This window comes from Oncorhynchus gorbuscha, linkage group LG16 (assembly GCF_021184085.1).
Source record: "Oncorhynchus gorbuscha isolate QuinsamMale2020 ecotype Even-year linkage group LG16, OgorEven_v1.0, whole genome shotgun sequence".
Lineage (NCBI taxonomy): Eukaryota > Metazoa > Chordata > Actinopteri > Salmoniformes > Salmonidae > Oncorhynchus > Oncorhynchus gorbuscha.
The window spans coordinates 74,118,420-74,139,202 of NC_060188.1; the positions used below are offsets into that span (position 1 = coordinate 74,118,420).

General features: G+C 44.8%; 1 protein-coding gene across 1 annotated transcript; it reads left to right on the forward strand.

Annotated features, from left to right (window-relative positions):
* The first annotated feature begins 3,330 nt into the window (after positions 1-3,330).
* Positions 3,331-20,190, forward strand: LOC123999821 (trace amine-associated receptor 13c-like). The gene is made up of 3 exons (XM_046305838.1): positions 3,331-3,501; positions 4,057-4,155; positions 20,152-20,190. The coding sequence occupies exons 1-3, from the start codon at positions 3,331-3,333 to the stop codon at positions 20,188-20,190; spliced, it is 309 nt and encodes a 102-aa protein (XP_046161794.1).
* Positions 20,191-20,783: the final 593 nt, after the last annotated feature.

The following is a 20,783-nucleotide window of genomic DNA, read 5'->3' on the forward strand; positions in this document are numbered from 1 at the left end:
ATTGCCAAAGGCATAAGCTTGTTATAAAGACATTTTAGTCATTTTGGGGTGTACATTCCAAAGACCAAAGTCTGTGTTTGTTCCATGTTATTTAATGATAAATAGTATGTAAGTATTCTAAATGTAAAGTACATTTTAAGGACGTCATGAATCAATCCAGATGTTATTTAACACCACCCTCTAGTGGCTCAATGGCGACACAATGTCTTTAACACGTGTAGTAATGTACATTACTGCTTGATAACATATACTGTCCAGGTCTATATCAATGGTGTATTTTGTAAGAATTTGATGTTAAAATGTAACAATGTGAAAAAATGACGAATAATAATGCCCCAAAAGAACAATCACAGGACTTTTTGCAAGTCATTAGACTTACAACATATATGTTTGTTGTGGTAAGGGACTGGGTGCATGTACATTGACTAATTGATTGATTAAATTGTATGTTACACAAAGATTTAAAAAAAATCTAAACTAATCTAATCATTGAATTTGTGCACCCGTTACTGAAATGGTTGTTCCAGTTTAAATGGCTTAGGTAGTTTCCTCTCACTGTTATTAACCCTGGCAGTCATTATAAATGCAGGTTGTGAGTGAATAAAACATTTCAACTGTTGGATAGCCTAAGGCTGGCTAGATTCCAATACGAATTACACAGCACTTACAGTTAGTCTTGTAAAAATCCTGGTAAATTTCCAAGAAATCCTGGTTTGAAGATTTTTTCGGGAAAGTTGGGGGCATTTTTCAACCCTACTTGCAGGCCTGATGTGGCCTGTAAACTATGAAGTCCAGGCCATTTGTATAAAGCCTTATGATACAGTGTGCTCTAAAATTACTGCCAATGCACAAACAATACTTAAAAAAATATAAACAATATAATTATAGAGATAAACTCAAAATACCAACATGTGAGAAATACTGTACTTTATTAATGTTTCAATGGAAACAACTAAAATCTTACAATTATTTAATACAAAATACATTTAACCAAAATCAAGGTTTCATCATTATTGGCACTCCTCAATGTGTGCAGACTACGGTAACAGCGAGCTATATTATTATTATGTTTTTTTGATTGGTAGTTGGTCAGGTAACTAAGTAGTTGATGTTGCAATTGCAACATGTAGCTCTCCAGGAACCGGGTTGGAGAGCCCTGCTTCATACAGTCCAAACAATGTGTTTTGATGACAGTATACTTGACAATACTGCCACTAGCTTGCTAGCCATTCACACCTTTAGTGACGTAACATGGAGGATATGATCCCGGTCTAAGGGCAGACACTGGTTTTGAAGTTTGCAGGCAGGGCTATCTCATCACGTGATAATGACCGACTCATGTCCGCTATATTTACCACCCTTTGACCTCCTCCCCCATGAGAGAGTGCCCAACATGGGGTGCCATTGTAATAGGCAGGATATGAACCCGGGTCTCCCATGTGAGCAACCAACATCTTTAGGAAATTCAGGAAATTTCCCCTTGGACTGAGGGCAGACACTGGTTTTGAAGTTCGCAGGCGAGGCTACCTCCTCATGTGATCATGAACGGCTCATGTCTGCTACATAGGCATGACATGAGCTCACTGTGCCCCCATCGATGTATAGCCAGCTATCTACAGGAGGAATTCAGAATGATAAAACTTACTTTGCAGCACATCTTTCACTGGCTGGTGTGTACATACCACAGCAAGCCTGTGCGCAGATGACACGACAGCTTCTGGATGTCAAAGTTACAGAGGAGGAAAGAAAATACCTGAATTCTGCATTCATCATTCTAGGGGTTTCCAACCACAAAAGTCTGAGCTACGATCTGCCCAGATTTAAAAGAAAACATGCAAAATGCCCCACAAGAGAATGGGAAAATGTGGACCATTGTTACAGCATCATTAAAGGGGCATACCACGCCACTCTCGGAAAGTATGAGTATGTGATGATCCAACTCATTCCCTCATACAGACAGGAACGAAAAACCTGCAAGCCTGTCAAACATACAGTGAAGAAATGGACCAGTGAGGCCTTTGGGGAGTTAAACCTCTTGAGCTGGCAAAAACGAATAGGCTGTTTAAACAAAACAAAAAGTCTGACATATGTTTGACATATTATGTCTGAGTGTTGGTGTGTGTGCCCCTGGCTATCCATCAATGACAAAAAATAAGAAAATTGTGCCGTTTGGGTTTTGTTAATACAGGGAATTTGAAAATATTTATACTTTTACTTCAGTATATTTGTGCAATTCCATTTACTTTTGATACTTAAGTATATTTAAAACCAAATACATTTTTTTTATTTTACTCAAGTAGTATTTTACCGGGGGACTTTCAATTTTAGGTGAGTCATTTTTATCAAGGTATCTTCACTTTTACCCAAGTATGGCAATTGAGTACTTTTTCCAACACTGTTTATTTATTTAACCTTTATTTAACAAGACAAGTCAGTTAAGAACAAATTCTTCTTTACAATGACGGCCTACCAAGGCTAAAAACTAACAAGTAAGATGCTGGGCCAAATGTGTGCCGCCCTATGTGACTCTCAATCACAGCCGGTTGTGATACAGCCTGGAATCGAAGGTCTGTTGTGACGCCTCTAGCACTGAGACGCAGTGCCTTAGACCGCTGCACCACTCGAGAGCCAAAATATACAGTACAGTTCAACAGTTTGGGGTCACTTAGAAATGTACTTGTTTTTGTCCATTAAAATCACATCAAATTGATCAGAAATACAGTGTAGACATTGTTAATGTTGTAAATTACTATTGTTGCTGGAAATTGCAGATTCTTTATGAAATATCTACATAGGTGTACAGAGGCCCATTATCAGCAACCATCTCTCCTGTGTTCCAATGGCACGTTGAACTAGCTAATCCAAGTTTATAATTTTAAAAGGCTAGTTGATCATTAGAAAACCCTTTTGCAATTATGTTAGCATGGCTGAAAACTGTTGTTCTGATTAAAGAAGCAATACAACTGGCCTTCTTTAGACTAGTTGAGTATCTGGAGCATCAGCATTTGTAATTACAAATTACAAACTTCAGAAGCTTTTTCAAAACTCCAATACAAGTTTTACATTTCCTAACACTAAATGCTTTGGTGGTGTTTGTGTGTGCCGAGATACTCTGAGGAGGGGGAGTGTATGTTTGTCACTCAGGGATAAATAGAGAGGCAGAGCTCAGAGTTTGTCAGAAGGCTGACCTGACAGAGTCACACACAGGACTACGCAAGAGCAGGACCTCAGTATTTTTATCCTTTATTAGAAATGGAGGAACACGATGATGCTCAGAACTGTTTTCCAAAACATAACTCTTCTTGCAGAAAGGTTTTGCTATCAACATCGATGTACATAACACTGTACATATTCTTCTTATCGATTGGAGCGGTTACGGTCTTTTTGAACATATTGGTGGTCATCTCTATCTTTCACTTCAAGCGGCTCCACACTCCAACCAATCTGCTCATCCTTTCTCTGGCGGTGGCAGATCTCCTGGTGGGACTGATTGTGATACCAGTAGGGACCGTAGCAATAATGGAATCATGTTGGTTTTTGGGGAAATATTTCTGTGTGTTTTATGTCTACATCAGTTATTTCATTCTATCCCTATCTCTCGGGAATTTGGTATTGATATCTATTGACCGCTATGTTCCTGTGTGTGATCCCTTATTTTACCACTCTAAAATAACAATAACAAGAATTACATGTTGTATATCCATTATATGGTTTTGTTGTATCATATACAATGCTGCTTTTATAAAAATAACTGTAAATGTAGAAGTACCTAGAAGGTGTTTTGAAGAATGTTTTATTGTTGAAGTATATGACTCGAGTAGCATCATTGACCTTGTAATTACAATGGTTGTCCCGTGCTCTATTATTATAACACTTTATTTGAAAATATTTGTGGTCGCCAGATCACAGGCCAGAAAGGTATTTTCAGTAGATGCTGCCATCCAGTCTGGTGTTAAAACTGTACAGGTGAATAAGACTGAGAGAAAAGCAGCAAAAACTCTATCTATTGTAGTTTTCACCTATCTATCTTGTTGGACTCCAATTTTTTTTATGCAGTTTTTTTCTCACCAATCATCAAATTACTTAAGCTTTCTGCCATTTGTTAATTCCTTAATTAATCCAATAATTTATGCTTTCTTTTATCCATGGTTCAAAGTGACAGCTAAACATATTTTAACTCTGAAGTTAAGGCGTTTATAATTCTGTTTTTATTTGACAAATTTGATAATGTTATTTGAAACTATATTGTTGTTGTAATTGCTTATTTCCAAAATGAATATGTATACAGGACATGTTTGTCCTCTACAAATTGTGCAAGCTACTTTTATGTCTGTTATAGATTATGGGGATATTATTTACATGCATGCTATGGCCTCAACACTTAAATCGATGGATGCTACTTATCATTGCACACAGGTTTATTACGGGTGCTAGCTACAGAACTCACCACTGTGTTTAATATCAAAATGTGGATTGGACTTCGCTGTCCGTGAGACGAGAACAACATGCTCTCGTGTTTGTCGATAAAGCACTTCTGAAAAAGTTACCTTCTTATTTATCATCACTCATCAATATTAGAATTAGAATTCCTAAAACCAGGTCTCAAGCATGGATTACACTTGAGGCCCATGCGGTTTCCACAGAGTTGGGTATGGCTGCCTTTTCCTGTTACGCTCCTTGCTTATGGAATAGCCTGCAGACTAAACTTAAACGTGAGACTCTTGTCCCCCTTGCTCATTTTAAATATTTATTGGAACATTTTTATTTTTATATTGGTTGTAACGGTTTTGGGTAATGCAAGTTCTTGTGCTGTTAGTAAATATAATCTGTTTGTTTTGTGTCTGTGATCGTTTTGTTTGTCTTCTTTAGTTTTTTAATCATTGTACCTAAACTGTACGCGTAAACATGTATACGCAGGGCCCAGCTGTAAAAGAGACCTTAATCTCAGTCTGTGTTCCTTGTTGAAATGAAGATATAATAAAGTGTTTCCATTATTTTGTCAGTTATCTGTACAATACTGCATGATACAATACAATGTCCAGGTCTAACTCAATGGTGTATTGTGTAAGAATTTGATGGTAAAAGGTAACTACATGCAATTATGACATAAATAATAATGCCCTAAAATAGAAATTTACACAATGACAGGAGTTTGTGCAAGGCATGTTAATTGTCACAGTGCAGTAGTTAGACTTGCATTGTAAATGTTCCTAGTGCCAAGTGTTTGGGAGCTACCGTTGAAGCTGTTGAGGAGGGCAAATTTGATTAAATGGGTTATAGTGAATTATTCAAAATATCTATATTTTTTGGGGTGAAATGTTGTTTTACAAGGTAATCACGTGATTTGATTGATATAACTAAACTGAAAATCACATTTCTAAGTCACTTTTTTTAATAGGGTGATTGGTTCAGAGTACAGTGTGGTTGTTCTGATGTCTGACAAATAGTATTTGTCCCCATGATATAACTGAATCAAAGTCTCCCTTAACTCGAAGAAGAAACTGGCCAACTGACATGCTGAGCGACAGGCTAGATGTGCTCAGAAACATTCAATCCTGTCATACATCAATTTACCTCTATGTTTCTGTTGTTGATCCGTGATTGTACTACTCTAAAATAACAATAATAAGAATAATTTGTTGTATATCCATTACCTGGTGTTGTTGTATCATATACAATGCTGTTATGATAAATGGCTCCCTAAATAAGCAAAAGTTACGCCGTAGGTGTTATGAAGAACATTTTATGGTTATAGGATTGTGCATTGTTTCATTTGTAAATTAGGAGGTGCCGGAGCAAAAAGTGAGCCCGACAGGGGTTGACCTGCATTGTATGCATAACCATCGATTTTGAGTACTGGCATATAGCAGTAGAGTCGAAGGCTTGGAGAAGTTGCACACATGGGCATCATTTTTGTAGCCTAGGGGTCTGTGGAAAATGTGACGTTTTATAAACACATTTCAAATTCTACATAATTTTAGAATACTTTTTAACACCTCTCAAATGATCTAAATGACAGGCTACTTTGACACTGACAAACTGAGAATCTGAGATCAATAAAAACGACCTTGTCTTGAATTCATCAATGGCCTAGGCCTAGGTGTGTGGAGACACACATAATGTGTCCGGGCTATGGCTATGGGCTATGGCTGGGCCACTCAAGGACATTCAGAGACTAGTCCCGAAGACACTCCTTTGTTGTTTTGTCTGTGTGCTTAGGGTCGTTCTCCTGTTGGAAGGTGAACCTTCGTCCCCGTCTGAGGTCCTGAGTGCTCTGTAGAAGATTTTCATCAAGGATCTGTCTGTGCTTTTCTCTCTGTACTTTTCTCTTTCCCTCGATCCTGACTAGTCTCCCAGTCCCTGCTACTGAAAAACATCCCCACATTATGATGCTACCACCACCATGCTTCACCATAGGGATGGTGCCAGGTTTCCTCCAGACGTGACGCTAGGCATTTAGGCCAATGGGTTCAATCTTGGTTTCATCAGATCAGATAATTTTGTTGTTCATGCTCTGAGAGTCCTGTAGGTGCCTTTTGGCAATCTCCAAGCGGGCTGTCATGTGTCGTTTACTGAGGAGCGGCTTCCGTCTGGCCACTCTACCATAAAGGCTTGATTGGTGGAGTGCTGCAGAGATGGGAGAAACTTCCAGAAGGACAACCATCTCCACAGGGGAACTCTAGAGCTCTGTCAGAGTGACCATCGGGTTCTTGGTCACCTCCCTGACTAAGGCCCTTCTCCCTCGATTGCTCAGTTATGCCAGGCAGCCAGCTCTAGGAAGAGTATTGGTGGTTCCAAACTTATTCCATTTAAGAATGATGGAGGCCACTGTGTTTTTGGGGACCTTCAATGCTGCAGAAATGTTTTGGTACCTTTCCCCAGATCTGTGCCTCGACACAATGCTGTCTCGGCACACTAGGACAATTCTTTCGACCTTATGGCTTGGTTTTCGCCCTGACATGCACTGTCAACTGTTGGACTTCATATAGACAGGTGTGTGCCTTTCCAAATCATGTCCAATCAGTTGAATTTACCACAGGTGGACTCAAATCAAGTTGTAGAAACATCTGAAGGACGATCAATGGAAACAGGATGCACATGAGCTAAATTTCAAGCAAACCTTATTTAAAAATAAGATATTTAATACTAAATAAATTTCTAAAAACCTGCTTTTGCTTTGTCATTATTGGCTATTGTGTAGGTTGATGAGGAAAAACATTTAATTAATCCATTTTAGAATAAGGCTGTTACGTAACAAAATGTAAATTGTTTCAAGGGGTCTGAATACTTTCTGAATGCACTGTATGTGAGGGATATAGACCCGCTACTCTCTCTCTCCACAACAATGGCCACGTGTTAGTCTATATAGGCTACAATGTTGGCAAACCATGAACCTGATCCTGCCCAACACAAATCAATTCCTTGAACTATGATTGCTTTTTTTGTTGTAGAATTTTTCCATTGTAAACATGGACAATTGCTTTTCATGCCTGCGAGGTACCGGATCCTGGTAAATGGGTTTATGAACGAAACGGTCCAAAACTGAGAGGTGCCAACTCCTGTCCAGACATGTAAGGTATTTAAGTACTGTAAAAGAAAGTACATTTTGAGGACTTCATGAATCACTTCATATATTGATTGTTTAACGTCACCCCTTTAGTGGCCCAATGGGGACACAACGCTTTTAACAAATGTAGTAAAGTTACTCAATTATATCAGATAACTTCTAGGTCTAACTCAATTGTGTAGTGCAAGAAGTTGAGTGTAAAGTGTAAGAATATGAAATTATGGGAAACACTTTATAATAACGTTTAGTTGTTAACCATTTATGACTCATTCGTCCCAAATTTGTCAATGTTACTAAAATTATATATATATAACTATTATTTATTTATGATTCATAAAATGACCTATAAATGGGAGAATAAGCACACAACACAGAGATAATACTGTAAAATTGAGGTTGGAATAGTACTGTGAAATTGGGAAAATGCAATATTTTAGTGTAAGAACTGTCTGAAAAGACCATCTGAAATTTCAGCCTGTTTTCGTGGGATAGAGGGTAAATTAATTAATAGACCAATAAGGAAGCCAATAACAGCTCGTTTTCAGGTTTCCACTCCCCACTCAGATCCCTCCCAGATGGTCCTAGATAAATTCTTGCTTGAGACATTTCTCTTTGCTAAGAAGCTATTTTTGTTTATTTTTGACTATTTTAATTGAAAACAATCACTGTAAGGTTTTATTTTGATTTATTTATCCTTTATTTAACTAGGCAAGTCAGTTCAGAAAAAAAGTCTTATTTACAATGATAGTCTAGGAACAGTGGGTTTTAACTACCTTGTTCAGGGGCAGAATGACAGATTTTTACCTTGTCAACTAGGGGATTCAACCCAGCAACACAACGCTCTAACCACTAGGCTAGAACGTTGGGCCGATAACCACTAGGCTATTAAGGTACTTAATTGTCATCTAGAAATGATTTGATATTGCGATAAAACTGCTGCAATTTACCTTTAAGTAAAGTGACATGAATTTGAGGTGTTAGAAAAAAGTGTATAGCACAGGATGAGTTAAGTATCACAACATTTTACAATTCATAGGCTCTCAAAGAAACATGGGCAAATGAGAGTTGTACAAAGTGTACCATATCCAGATAAAAAGACACATTATAATAATAACAACTTGCCAAAAAACAACAATTTAAATTAAATGGAAGCAAATAGAAGTTAAGTGAAGGTTGCTGTGGCATAACAGGATTTGTGACAGCTGTGAAAAAAAGGAAGATTTGCAAGCTACAGTAAAAATTACAGCAAGTTATATTATTACATGTTTTTTAATGGATAGTAGTTCAGGTACTTTAACTAAGTAGTTGATGTTGCAAATTGCAACATGTAGCTCTCCACGAACAGGGTTGGATAGCCTTGCTCTACACAGTCCAAACAATGTGTTTTTTGACAGTATTTCCAATTGCTACCTAGTCATTCACACCTGTAGTGGCACGACATAAGCCCCACATATTTTTTTTCTCATTTTTATTTAACCAGATAAGCTAGTTGAGAACAAGTTCTTATTTACAACTGCGACCTGGCCAAGATAAAGCAAAGCAGTGCGACATAAACAACAACGCAGAGTTACACATGGAACAAACAAGCGTACAGTCAAAAACACAATAGAAAAAAAGTGTGTCTAGAATCTGTACAGTGTGTGCAAATGGCGTGAGGAGGTAAGGGCCACAGTAGCGAAGTAATTACAATTTAGCAAATGAACACTGGAGTAATAGATGAGCAGATGGTGATGTGCAAGTAGAAATACTGGTGTGTAAAAGCAAATTAAAAACAACAATGGCGGCGTGAGTGAAGGAGTCTTTGTTGCGAAATAGGAAGCTGATTCTAGATTTAATTTTGGATTGGAGATGTTTAATGTGAGTCTGGAAGGGGAGATTACAGTCTAGCCAGACATCTAGGTATTTGAAGTTGTCCACATATTCTAAGTCAGAAACGTCCAGAGTAGTGATGCTAGCCAGTGAAAGGTTGAAAAGCATACATTTGGTTTTACTTGCATTTAAGAGCAGTTGGAGGCCACGGAAAGAGTGTTGTATGGCATTGAAGCTCGTTTGGAGGTTAATTAACACAGTGTCCAATGAAGGGCAAGATGTATACAGAATGGTGTTGTCTGCGTAGAGGTGGATCAGGGAATCACCCTCAGCAAGAGCGACATCGTTGACATATACAGAGAAAAGAGTTGGCCCGAGAATTGAACACTCTGGCACACCCATAGAGACTGCCAGAGGTCCGGACTGCCAGAGGCCCTCTGATTTGACAGACTGAACTCTGTCTGAGAAGTAGTTGGTGAACCAGGCGAGGCAGTCATTTGAGAAACCAAGGCTGTTGAGTCTGTCAATAAGATTGACAGAGTCGAAAGCCTTGGCCAGGTCGATGAAGACAGCTGCACAGTACTGTATTTTATCCATGGCGGTTATTATATCGTTTAGTACCTTGAGCTTTACTGAGGTGTACCCGTGACCAGCTCAAAAACTGGACTGCACAGCGGAGAAGGTAAGGTGGGTATTCGAAATGGTCAGTGATCTGTTTATTAACTTGGCACTGGAAGACTTTAGAAAGGCAGGTCAGGATGGATATAGGTCTATAACAGTTTGGGTCTAGAGTGTCACCCCCTTTGAAGATGGGGATGCATTCCAATCTTTAGGGATCTCGGGCAATGCAAAAGAGAGGTTGAACAGACTGGTAATAGGGTTTGCAACAATGGCGGCGGGTAATTTTAGGAACAGCGGGTCCAGATTGTCTAGCCCAGCTGATTTATACGGGTCCAGGTTTTGCAACTCTTTCAGAACATCTACTATCTGGATTTCGGTGAAGGAGAAGCTGGGGAGGCTTTGGCAAGTAGCTGCAGGGGGTGTGGAGCTATTGACCGGGGTTGGGGTAGCCAGGAGGAAAGCATGGCAAGCTGTAGGTTTTGACAGTGTTAGCTAGCCTCAGTGCAGTGGGCAGCTGTGGGGAGACGCTATTATTCTCCATGGACTTTACAGTGTCCCAAAACTTTTGGAGTTAGAGCTACAGGATGCAAATTTCTGTTTGAAAAAGCTAGCCTTTGCTTTCATGACTGACTGCGTGTATTGGTTGCTGACTGAATGTTGCATATCGTGGGGATTATTCTATGCTAGTGCAGTCCGCCACAGGTTTTTTTTCCCTCCCAAGGATGAACCAGACTTGTGGAGGTCTACAATTTATTTTCGGAGGTCTTGGCTGATTTCTTTTGATTTTCCCATGATGTCAAGCAAAGAGGCACTGAGTTTGACAGTAGGAGTCACGCCCTGGTCGAAGTATTTTGTGTTTATCTTTATGTATTGGGTCAGGCCATGGTGTGGCAGGGGGTTTTTGTATTGTGGTGTGTTTTGTCTTGGGGTTTTGGTATATAGTGGGATTGTAGCTAGTGGGGTGATCTAGCAGAGTCTATGGCGCTCTGGAGTGGTTCTCAATCAGAGTCAGGTGTTTATCGTTGTCTCTGATTGGGAACCATATTTAGGCAGCCATATTATTTGGTTGTTTTGTGGGTGATTGTCCTTAGTGTCTTGATGTCTTTATTCTGTGTTAGTTACACTAGTATAGGCTGTTTCGGTTTTCGTTACGTTTATTGTTTTGTAGTGTTCGTATTTAGATTCGTGTTACGTTTGTTTCAATAAACATGGATCGCAATCTACACGCTGCATTTTGGTCCAACTCTCCTTCACCACAAGAGAACCGTTACAGAATCACCCACCACAAACATACCAAGCAGCGTGTTAACAGGCAGGAGCCACATGAGAGGCAACAGAGGCAGCAGCAACAGGAGCAGCAGCAGCTGCAATGGGAGAGGCTGCACCACCTGGAGAAATGGACATGGGAGGAAGAACTGGACGGTAAAGGACCCTGGGCTCAGCCTGGAGAATATCGCCGCCCCAAAAATTTCTTGGGGGGGGCTTACAGGGAGTATGGCTATGCCAGGTAGGAGACCTGCGCAAACTCCCTGTGCTTACCGGGGGTCTAGAGAGACCGGGCAGGCACCGTGTTATGCAGTGGTGTGCACGGAGTCCCCAGTGCGGGTGCATAGTCCAGCAAGGTATATTCCAGCTCCGCCTATCGGCCGGGCTAGATTGAGCGTCGAGCCAAATGCCATGAAGCCGGCTCTACACAGTCTGGTCCCCAGTGCGTCTCATTGGGCCGGCTTACATGGCACCAGCCTTGCGTCCGGTGTCTCCGGTTCGCCTGTATAGCCCAGTGCGGGCTATTCCACCTCGCCGCACTGACAGGGCGACCGAGAGTATTCAACCAGGTAAGGTTGGGCAGGCTTGGTGCTCAAGAGCTCCAGTGCACCTGCACGGTCCGGTCTATCCAGTACCACCTCCACACCCCAGCCCTCCGGTAGCAGCTCCCCGCACCAGGCTTCCTGTGCGTGTTCTTGGTCCAGTACCACCAGTGCCAGCACCACGCATCAGGCCTACAGTGCGCCTCGCCTCTCCTGCGCTGTCGGAGTCTCCCGCCTCTCCAGCGCTGTCGGAGCCTTTCTCCTCTCCTGTGCTACCGGAGTCTCCTGTCTGTTCAGCGCAGCCAGAGCTGCCAGCCTGCATGGAGCAGTCAGAGCTGCCAGCCTGCATGGAGCAGTCAGAGCTGTCAGTCTGCATGGAGCAGCCAGAGCTGCCAGTCTACATGGAGCAGCCAGAGCTGTCAGTCTGCATGGAGCAGCCAGAGCTGTCAGTCTGCAAGGTGCTGTCAGCCTGCATGGAGCAGCCAGAGCTGCCAGCCTGCATGGAGCAGTCAGAGCTGTCAGTCTGCATGGAGCAGCCAGAGCTGTCAGTCTGCATGGAGCAGCCAGAGCTGTCAGCCTGCATGGAGCAGTCAGAGCTGTCAGTCTGCATGGAGCAGTCAGAACTGTCAGTCTGCATGAAGCAGCCAGAGCTGTCAGTCTGCAAGGAGCTGTCAGTCTGCAAGGAGCTGTCAGTCTGCAGGGGGCTGCCAGTCTGCAAGGAGCTGCCAGTCTGCAAGGAGCTGTCAGTCTGTAAGGAGCTGCCAGTCTGCAAGGTGCTGCCAGCCTGCATGGAGCAGCCAGAGCTGTCAGTCTGCAAGGAGCTGTCAGTCTGCAAGGAGCTGCCAGTCTGCATGGAGCAGCCAGAGCTGTCAGCCTGCATGGAGCAGTCAGAGCTGTCAGTCTGCATGGAGCAGCCAGAGCTGTCAGTCTGCATGGAGCAGGCAGAGCTGTCAGTCTGCATGAAGCAGCCAGAACTGTCAGTCTTCATGAAGCAGCCAGAGCTGTCAGTCTGCAAGGAGCTGCCAGTCTGCAAGGAGCTGCCAGTCTGCAAGGAGCTGTCAGTCTGCAAGGAGCTGTCAGCCTGCATGGAGCACCCAGAGCTGCCAGTCTGCAAGGAGCTGCCAGTCTGCAAGGAGCTGCCAGTCTGCAAGGAGCTGCCAGCCTGCATGGAGCAGCCAGAGCTGCCAGCCTGCATGGAGCAGTCAGAGCTGTCAGTCTGCATGGAGCAGTCAGAGCTGTCAGTCTGCATGAAGCAGCCAGAGCTGTCAGTCTGCATGAAGCAGCCAGAGCTGTCAGTCTGCAAAGAGCTGTCAGTCTACAAGGAGCTGCCAGTCTGCAAGGATCCGCCAGTCTGACAGGATCCACCAGTCTGCCAGGATCCGCCAGAGGTGCCAGTCAGCCAGGATCCACCAGAGGTGCCAGTCGGCCAGGATCTGCCAGTCGGCCAGGATCCGCCAGTCGGCCAGGATCCGCCAGTCGGCCAGGATCCGCCAGTCAGCCAGGATCCGCCAGTCTGCCAGGATACGCCAGAACTTCCAGTCGGCCAGGATCTGCCAGTCAGCCAGGATCTGCCAGTCAGCCAAGATCCATCAACCTGCCTGAGCTTCCTCTCACTCCTGAGCTTCCTCTCACTCCTGAGCTTTCTCTCACTCCCGAGCTTTCTCTCACTCCCGAGCTTTCTCTCACTCCCGAGCTTTCTCTCACTCCCGAGCTTTCTCTCACTCTCGAGCTTCCCCTCAGTCTCGAGCTGCCTCAGTCCCGATCTGCTCCTCAGTCCAGTGGGGTTCTGGGTGAGGATGCGAGGAGGAGGGACTAAGACAGTGTTTGAGTGGAGTCCACGTCCCGCGCCGGAGCCGCCAACATGGATAGACGCCCACCCGGACCCTCCATATTGTTTTGCGGTGCGTTCGGGAGTCCGCACCTTAGGGGGAGGTTCTGTCACGCCCTGGTCGAAGTATTTTGTGTTTATCTTTATGTATTAGGTCAGGCCAGGGTGTGGCAGGGGGTTTTTGTATTGTGGTGTGTTTTGTCTTGGTTTTTTTTTTGGTATATAGTGGGATTGTAGCTAGTGGGGTGATATAGCAGAGTCTATGGCTGTCTGGAGTGGTTCTCAATCAGAGTCAGGTGTTTATCGTTGTCTCTGATTGGGAACCATATTTAGGCAGCCATATTCTTTGGTTGTTTTGTGGGTGATTGTCCTTAGTGTCCTTATTCTGTGTTAGTTTACACTAGTATAGGCTGTTTCGGTTTTCGTTACGTTTATTGTTTTGTAGTGTCCGTATTTAGATTCGTGTTACGTTTGTTTCAATAAGCATGGATCGCAATCTACACGCTGCATTTTGGTCCGACTCTCCTTCACCACAAGAGAACCGTTACAGTAGGCCTTGAAATACATCCACATGTACACTTCCAATTGACTCAAATTATGTCAATTAGCCTATCAGAAGCTTCTAAAGCCATGATATAATTTGGGGTAATTTTCCAAGCTGTTTAAAGGCACAGTCAACTTAATGTATGTAAACTTCTGACCCACTGGAATTGTGATACAGTAAATTATAAGTCAAATAATCTATTGGAAAAATGACTTGTGTCATGCCCAAAGTAGATGTCCTAACCGACTTGCCAAAACTTGTTTGTTAACAAGAAATTTGTGGAGAGGTTGAAAAGCGAGTTTTAATGACTCCATCCTAAGTGTATGTAAACTTTTGACTTCAACTGTATATCGTTAACAGTCACTTATTAATGAATTACCTCATATCAGTCTCATTCTGAACGTCGCATACTTTTTGAATCTGCACAAACCCGAGTCTTACTGATCGTTCCATACCACACAAATTGATTTTGATTATTTTTTTACGAACAAACTAAATGATAACACAGGATACACACACGGTATAGGTTGTTGGTTAGAAACTTAATACGATGACAGATCCCTAGCGGACTAACACAATATGACACTCGTTACACAAGATGGAGAGTTCAAGAGCGAGAGAGAAGTAACAATTGGATACTTTTGGGAACTACTTTCACAGTAACCCTAATACCTTGTCCCAAACTTTTGGGTAAGAAGTAATACATGTATTTACGTGTTAAAGGTCTTCTTCTGGTATCTCTGTTGGACCCAGGCCTTTGTGAAAAGGGTGAGATTCACCTCCTGTCTAATTTACAACCGAGTATTAAGGTGCCAAAACCGGCCCAGCCCCCCTTCCCCTCTTCTGTGGGTAAGAGGGTCTGGCTGTTGTCAGCTATTTACCAAGCTGATATGGTTCTTTGATCCTCAGCAAGGAGTGTCATGACACTAGTCTCTGTAACGTCGTTCGTCTGTTGTAAGAAGAGAGTCAGACCGAAATGCAGCGTGTAGGTTACTCATGACTTTAATGAAAGTATCGCGGTACATGAAATAACTGATATAAGAAAACAACAAATGAAACGTGAAACTAATATTACAGCCTACCTGGGGAACACTACACAGAAACAAACACCCACAAAATACAACGCGAACTCAGGCTACCTAAATACGGTTCCCAATCCGAGACAACGAGAATCACCTGACTCCAATTGAGAATCGCCTCAGGCAGCCAAGCCTAACTAGACACACCCCTAATCATACACAATCCCAATTAATACAAACCCCAATATGAAACACAACATATAAACCCATGTCACACCCTGGCCTACCCAAACATATACCAAAAACACAAAATACAATGACCAAGGCGTGACAGAACCCCCCCCCTAAGGTGCGGACTCCCGGACGCACCTCAAGAGCATAGGGAGGGTCCAGGTGGGCGTCTGTCCATGGTGGCGGTTCTGGCTCGGGATGTGGACCCCACTCCATAAATGTCCTATTTCCTCCCCTTCGCGTCCTGGGATAATCCACCTTCTCCCCCGACCATGGCCTAATAGTCCTCACCCAGATCCCCACATAACTGAGGAGCAGCTCGTGACAGAGGGGCAGCTCGGGACAGAGGGGCTTCTCAGGACAGAGGGGCATCTCAGGACAGAGGGGCATCTCAGGACAGAGGGGCATCTCAGGACAGAGGGGCAGCTCGGGACAGAGGGGCAGCTCGGGACAGAGGGGCAGCTCGGGACAGAGGGGCAGCCCGGGACAGAGGGGCAGCCCGGGACAGAGGGGCAGCTCGGGACCGAAGCAGCCCGGGACTGAGGGGAAGCCCGGTACTGAGGGGAAGCCCAATACTGAGAGGAAGCCCAATACTGAGAGGAAGCCCAGTACTGAGATGAATCTCAGGCAGGTAGTAGGCTCCGGTAAATCCTGGCTGGCTGGCAGATCTAGAAGAGACTGGTTGTCGAGCAGATCTGGAAGAGACTGGTTGTCGGGCAGATCTGGAAGAGACTGGTTGTCGGGCAGCGCTGGGCTGACTGGCAGCACTGGCGGTGCTGGGCAGACTGGGAGCACTGGCGGCGCTGGGCAGACTGGGAGCACTGGCGGCGCTGGGCAGACTGGGAGCACTGGCGGCGCTGGGCAGACTGGGAGCACTGCGCTGGGCAGACGCACTGGGCTGGGCAGACTGGGAGCACTGGCGGCGCTGGGCGACTGGGGCACTGGCGGCGCTGAGCAGGCTGGCGGCGCTGGGCAGACTGGCGGCGCTGGGCAGACCGGGAGCACTGGGCAGACTGGGAGCACTAGCGGAGCTGGGCAGACTGGGAGCACTGGCGGCGCTGGGCAGACTGGGAGCACTGGCGGCGCTGGGCAGACTGGGAGCACTGGCCGCGCTGGGCAGACTGGGAGCACTGGCCGCGCTGGGCCAACTGGGAGCACTGGCGGCGCTGGGCAGGCTGGCGGCGCTGAGCAGACTGGCGGCGCTGGGCAGACTGGCGGCGCTGGGCAGACCGGGAGCACTGGGCAGACTGGGAGCACTAGCGGCGCTGGGCAGACTGGCGGCGCTGGCGGCGCCGGGCAGACTGGGAGCACTGGCGGAGCTGGGCAGACTGGGAGCACTGGCGGAGCTGGGCAGACTGGGAGCACTGGCCGCGCTGGGCAGACTGGGAGCACTGGCCGCGCTGGGCAGACTGGGAGCACTGGCCGCGCTGGGCAGACTGGAGACTCCGGCAGCGCAGGAGAGGAGAAAGGCTCTGGCTGTGCTAAACAGGCGGGAGACTCCAACAGCGCAGGAGAGGAGAAAAGCGCTGGCTGCGCTGAACAGGCGAGGCGCACTGGAAGCCTGGTGCGTGGTGCTGGAACTGGTGGTACTGGCGCTAGGACACGTACAGGAAGCCTGGTGCGGGGAGCTGCTACCGGAGGACTGGTGTGTAGAGGTGGCTCTGGATAGACCGGACCGTGCAGGCGCACTGGAGCTCTTGAGCACCTAGCCTGCCCAAGCTTACCTGGCTCGATGCCCACTCTAGCCCGGCCAATAGGAAGGGCTGGTATGTGCCGCACCTGGCTCTGCACCCGCACTGGAAACACCGTGCGCTCCATAGCATAACACGGTGCCTACCCGGTCTCTCTAGCCCAACGGTGAGCACAGGGAGTATGCGCAGGTCTCCTACCTGGCATAACTATCCTCCCTTCTAGACCCCCCCAATAATTTTTTGGGGCTGCTTTTCCGGCTTCCACCCGCGTCGCAGTGCTGCCTCCTCATACCTGCGCCTCTTTGCTTTAGCCGCATGTATTTCATCCTTGGGACGGCGATATTCTCCCGGCTGCGCCCAGGGTCCTTTACCGTCTAATTCCTCCTCCCATGTCCAAATCTCCAAGTGGTGCAGCCTCTCCCACTGCAACTGCTCTTCACGATTAACAGGGAGAGTAGGCTCAGGTCTGACTCCTGACTCAGCCACTCTCTCTCTGCGCTCTCCCCCGTTACTTTCGGTTTTCACTCTGCGCCGCCGTGCTTTCCTTTTCTACTCCATTCGTCTATAGCCCTCTTCGCATTGCTGTAGGGAATCCCAGGCGGGCTCCTGCACTCTCTCAGGGTCGGCCGCCCACCTGTCGATTTCTTCCCACGTCGTATAATCCATGCTTCTGCTGTCCATAACGTCCTCCTTTAGCTCCTGTCAGTTTACACACTGCTCGGTCTGTGAGTGGTGGGTGTTTCTGTAACGTTGTTCGACTGTTGTAAGAAGAGAGTCAGACCGAAATGCAGCGTGAAGGTTACTCATGACTATAATGAAAGTATCGCGGTACATGAAATAACTGATAAGAAAACAACAAACGAAACGTGAAACTAATATTACAGCCTATCTGGTGAACACTACACAGAGACTGGAACAAACACCCACAAAATACAACGAGAACTCAGGCTACCTAAATACGGTTCCCAATCCGAGACAACGAGAATCACCTGACTCCAATTGAGAATCGCCTCAGGCAGCCAAGCCTAACTAGACACACCCCTAATCATACACAATCCCAATTAATACAAACCCCAATACGAAACACAACATATAAACCCATGTCACACCCTGGCCTACCCAAACATATACCAAAAACACAAAATACAATGACCAAGGCGTGACAGTCTCTCAAAGCACTTCATGATGACAGGAATGAGTGCTACGGGGTGATAGTCATTTAGTTCAGTTACCTTTGCTTTCTTGGGTACAGGAACAGTGGTGGCCATATTGAAGCATATTAGGATAGCAGACTGGAATAGGGAGAGATTACATATGTCTGTAAACACACCAACTGGTCTGCACACGCGGCTTGAGATGTGGCTGATGACGCGGCTTGAGATGCCGTCTGGGCCGGTAGCCCAGGCCTTTGTGAAAAGGTTGAGATTCACCTCCTGTCTAATTTACAACCGAGTATTAAGGTGTCAAAACCAGCCCTTCCCCCCTTCCCCTAATGTCTTACTGACATCAGCCACGGAGAAGGAGATCCCACAGTCCTTGGAAGCAGGCCGCATCGGTGGCATTATGTTATCCTCAAAGTGGGCGAAGACGGTGTTTAGCTTGTCTGGAAGCAAGATGTCAGCGACGTGGCTAGTTTTCCTTTTGTAGACTGTGATTGTATGTAGACCCTGCCACATATGTCTCGTGATTGAATCATTGAATTGCGACTCCACTTTGTCTCTGTACTGATGTTTTGCCTGTTTGATTGCCTTGCGGATGGAATATCTACACTGTTTGTATTCTGCCATACTCCCAGTCACCTTGCCATGGTTAAATGCGGTGGTTTGCACTTTCAGTTTTGTGCGAATTCTGCCATCTATCCACGGTTTTTGGTTAGGGTAGGTTTTAATAGTCACAGTGGGAACAACATCTCCTATATCTTCGCCATTCTACATAAGGCTACACAGCACATGATCCACTAGAGTTTGAGCTGTTCTTGCATACAATTTCATTATTGTTGTAATGTGTATGTTACTGGTATTGTTTTATATGTTGTTTACATTTTACCAAGTAGACAGTTATTTCTCCTGCACAGTCTAGCTGCTTCTGTTGAGGTAATAGAAACAAGAACATTTTGTTTTCTAGGAGGGGGTGACTGTAGCTCTTCTTTTGCAATAAGATGCCTATGTTTTGTAATCAGAAATGTATGGTTTGTAATCTGTGACTTTTATTATGGCATCGCCGTAGAGATCTTGTTGGGCCATTTTCTGGGAGAATGCTGTTCCCAGAATCCCCTGCACGTGAGGAGGGATTCACGTGAAAGATGGAGTTGGAACTTGTTGTGCCACTAAAGTTTGTTCAACTGCTATTTGGACAGATTAAACTATTGAACACTTACTTGTTGCCCGACTATTTATCATAGAAACAATGGGCCCATCGGGGAAGGTGATAGATAAATAAGTTACTGTTACAGTATCAAGGTTGTATAGTGCCATAACACCTCTTCTTTTCAGTTCACATCTTAGGAAGGTCTTATCAGAGGCCTGATTTGAATTTAAAATTCAATGCAACATTTCTGAAACAAGCAGTTAGCATATAAGATGTGTCTATATTGATAGTGGATTGTAATTTAGCTTTGTTGACACTGTAATTTAGCTGTGTTGATAAACAATGATCCATGAAATGAAAATAACGTATTTTTAAATAAAGTAAATATAGAGAGGCGTGTATGATTGAGATTTGAGTGAGGTAAGGGTAGGGTTGTAAAAATCTGCTAACTTTCACATAATTCCCTGGTTTTCCAGAAAACCTTTTAGGAAAATTCCCGAAATCAGGATCTTCCACAATTATCCAAACTGATTGCTGGAAAACCTGGAATTTTCGGGAAAGTTACCTGATTTTATAAACCTTTATAAAACTCTATAAGGGGAGGTTAAGCAGAGTTGAGTCAGACTCACCCTCTCGTGATGGTGATGAGGTATCCCTGCATGTGGTTTCAAAATCAGTGGAAATTTCCTCTGTGCCTAATGGCTAAGATGTTCATTTTCCATGCAGGAGACCAAGGTTCAGATCCCAGCTGTGACAGAGGCATGATTCAGAGGTGGGATGTTTGACCTGTGCAGACTTTTTTTTAGGGGTAAGGGTTGTACTGAGCCAGACTGAGAGTGTCCTAATGAAAGTTGTACTCTTGTGCATGCCCACAAATGAAACTACAAAGGTGCACTGGGGTTCATTGTCAGGTTAACTCTGAATGTTTATGCCTCAGAGTATAGCATTTGAGTTTGTCTCCAACACCTTTAATTGGAATAATTCCTGTGAGTTTTGGACCTCATTATGCCAGAGCCTTCCATACAGCTTATACCATTATCCTCTGGTGTGAGAAACTTAAAGTCAAGCGAACATCATTAAGGAGTTGTTCACCTACCCATTAGAGATGCTATGGTCATAGTGACATCAGTCACAGAGCAAAGGTTGTTGGTGTAATATGCTCTTTGGGATTCATGAGGTCTACAGGGGTGAAGTTGTGTGTGTGTGTGTGTGCGTGTGCGTGCGTGTGTGCTTGACACATTTAATTGGTTGAGCGCTATGTGTTATTATTGTCTTGCAGGACCCTCTGGTATCTGAGAGAACAACAACAAACCAGAAAATTATGATTGGGTCAGAATACCACAGGATGATGTCTGTCA

What these genes read in the sequence shown, in the direction of transcription:
- LOC123999821 (XM_046305838.1), top strand. Translation starts at nt 3,331, where the DNA reads ATGTACATAACACTGTACATATTCTTCTTATCGATTGGAGCGGTTACG. An exon ending in TGGGACTGATTGTGATACCA is followed by an intron (nt 3,502 to 4,056) that starts GTAGGGACCGTA and finishes TTTTTTATGCAG; the next exon opens with TTTTTTTCTCACCAATCATC. An exon ending in TCTTTTATCCATGGTTCAAA is followed by an intron (nt 4,156 to 20,151) that starts GTGACAGCTAAA and finishes TTTTCCATGCAG; the next exon opens with GAGACCAAGGTTCAGATCCC.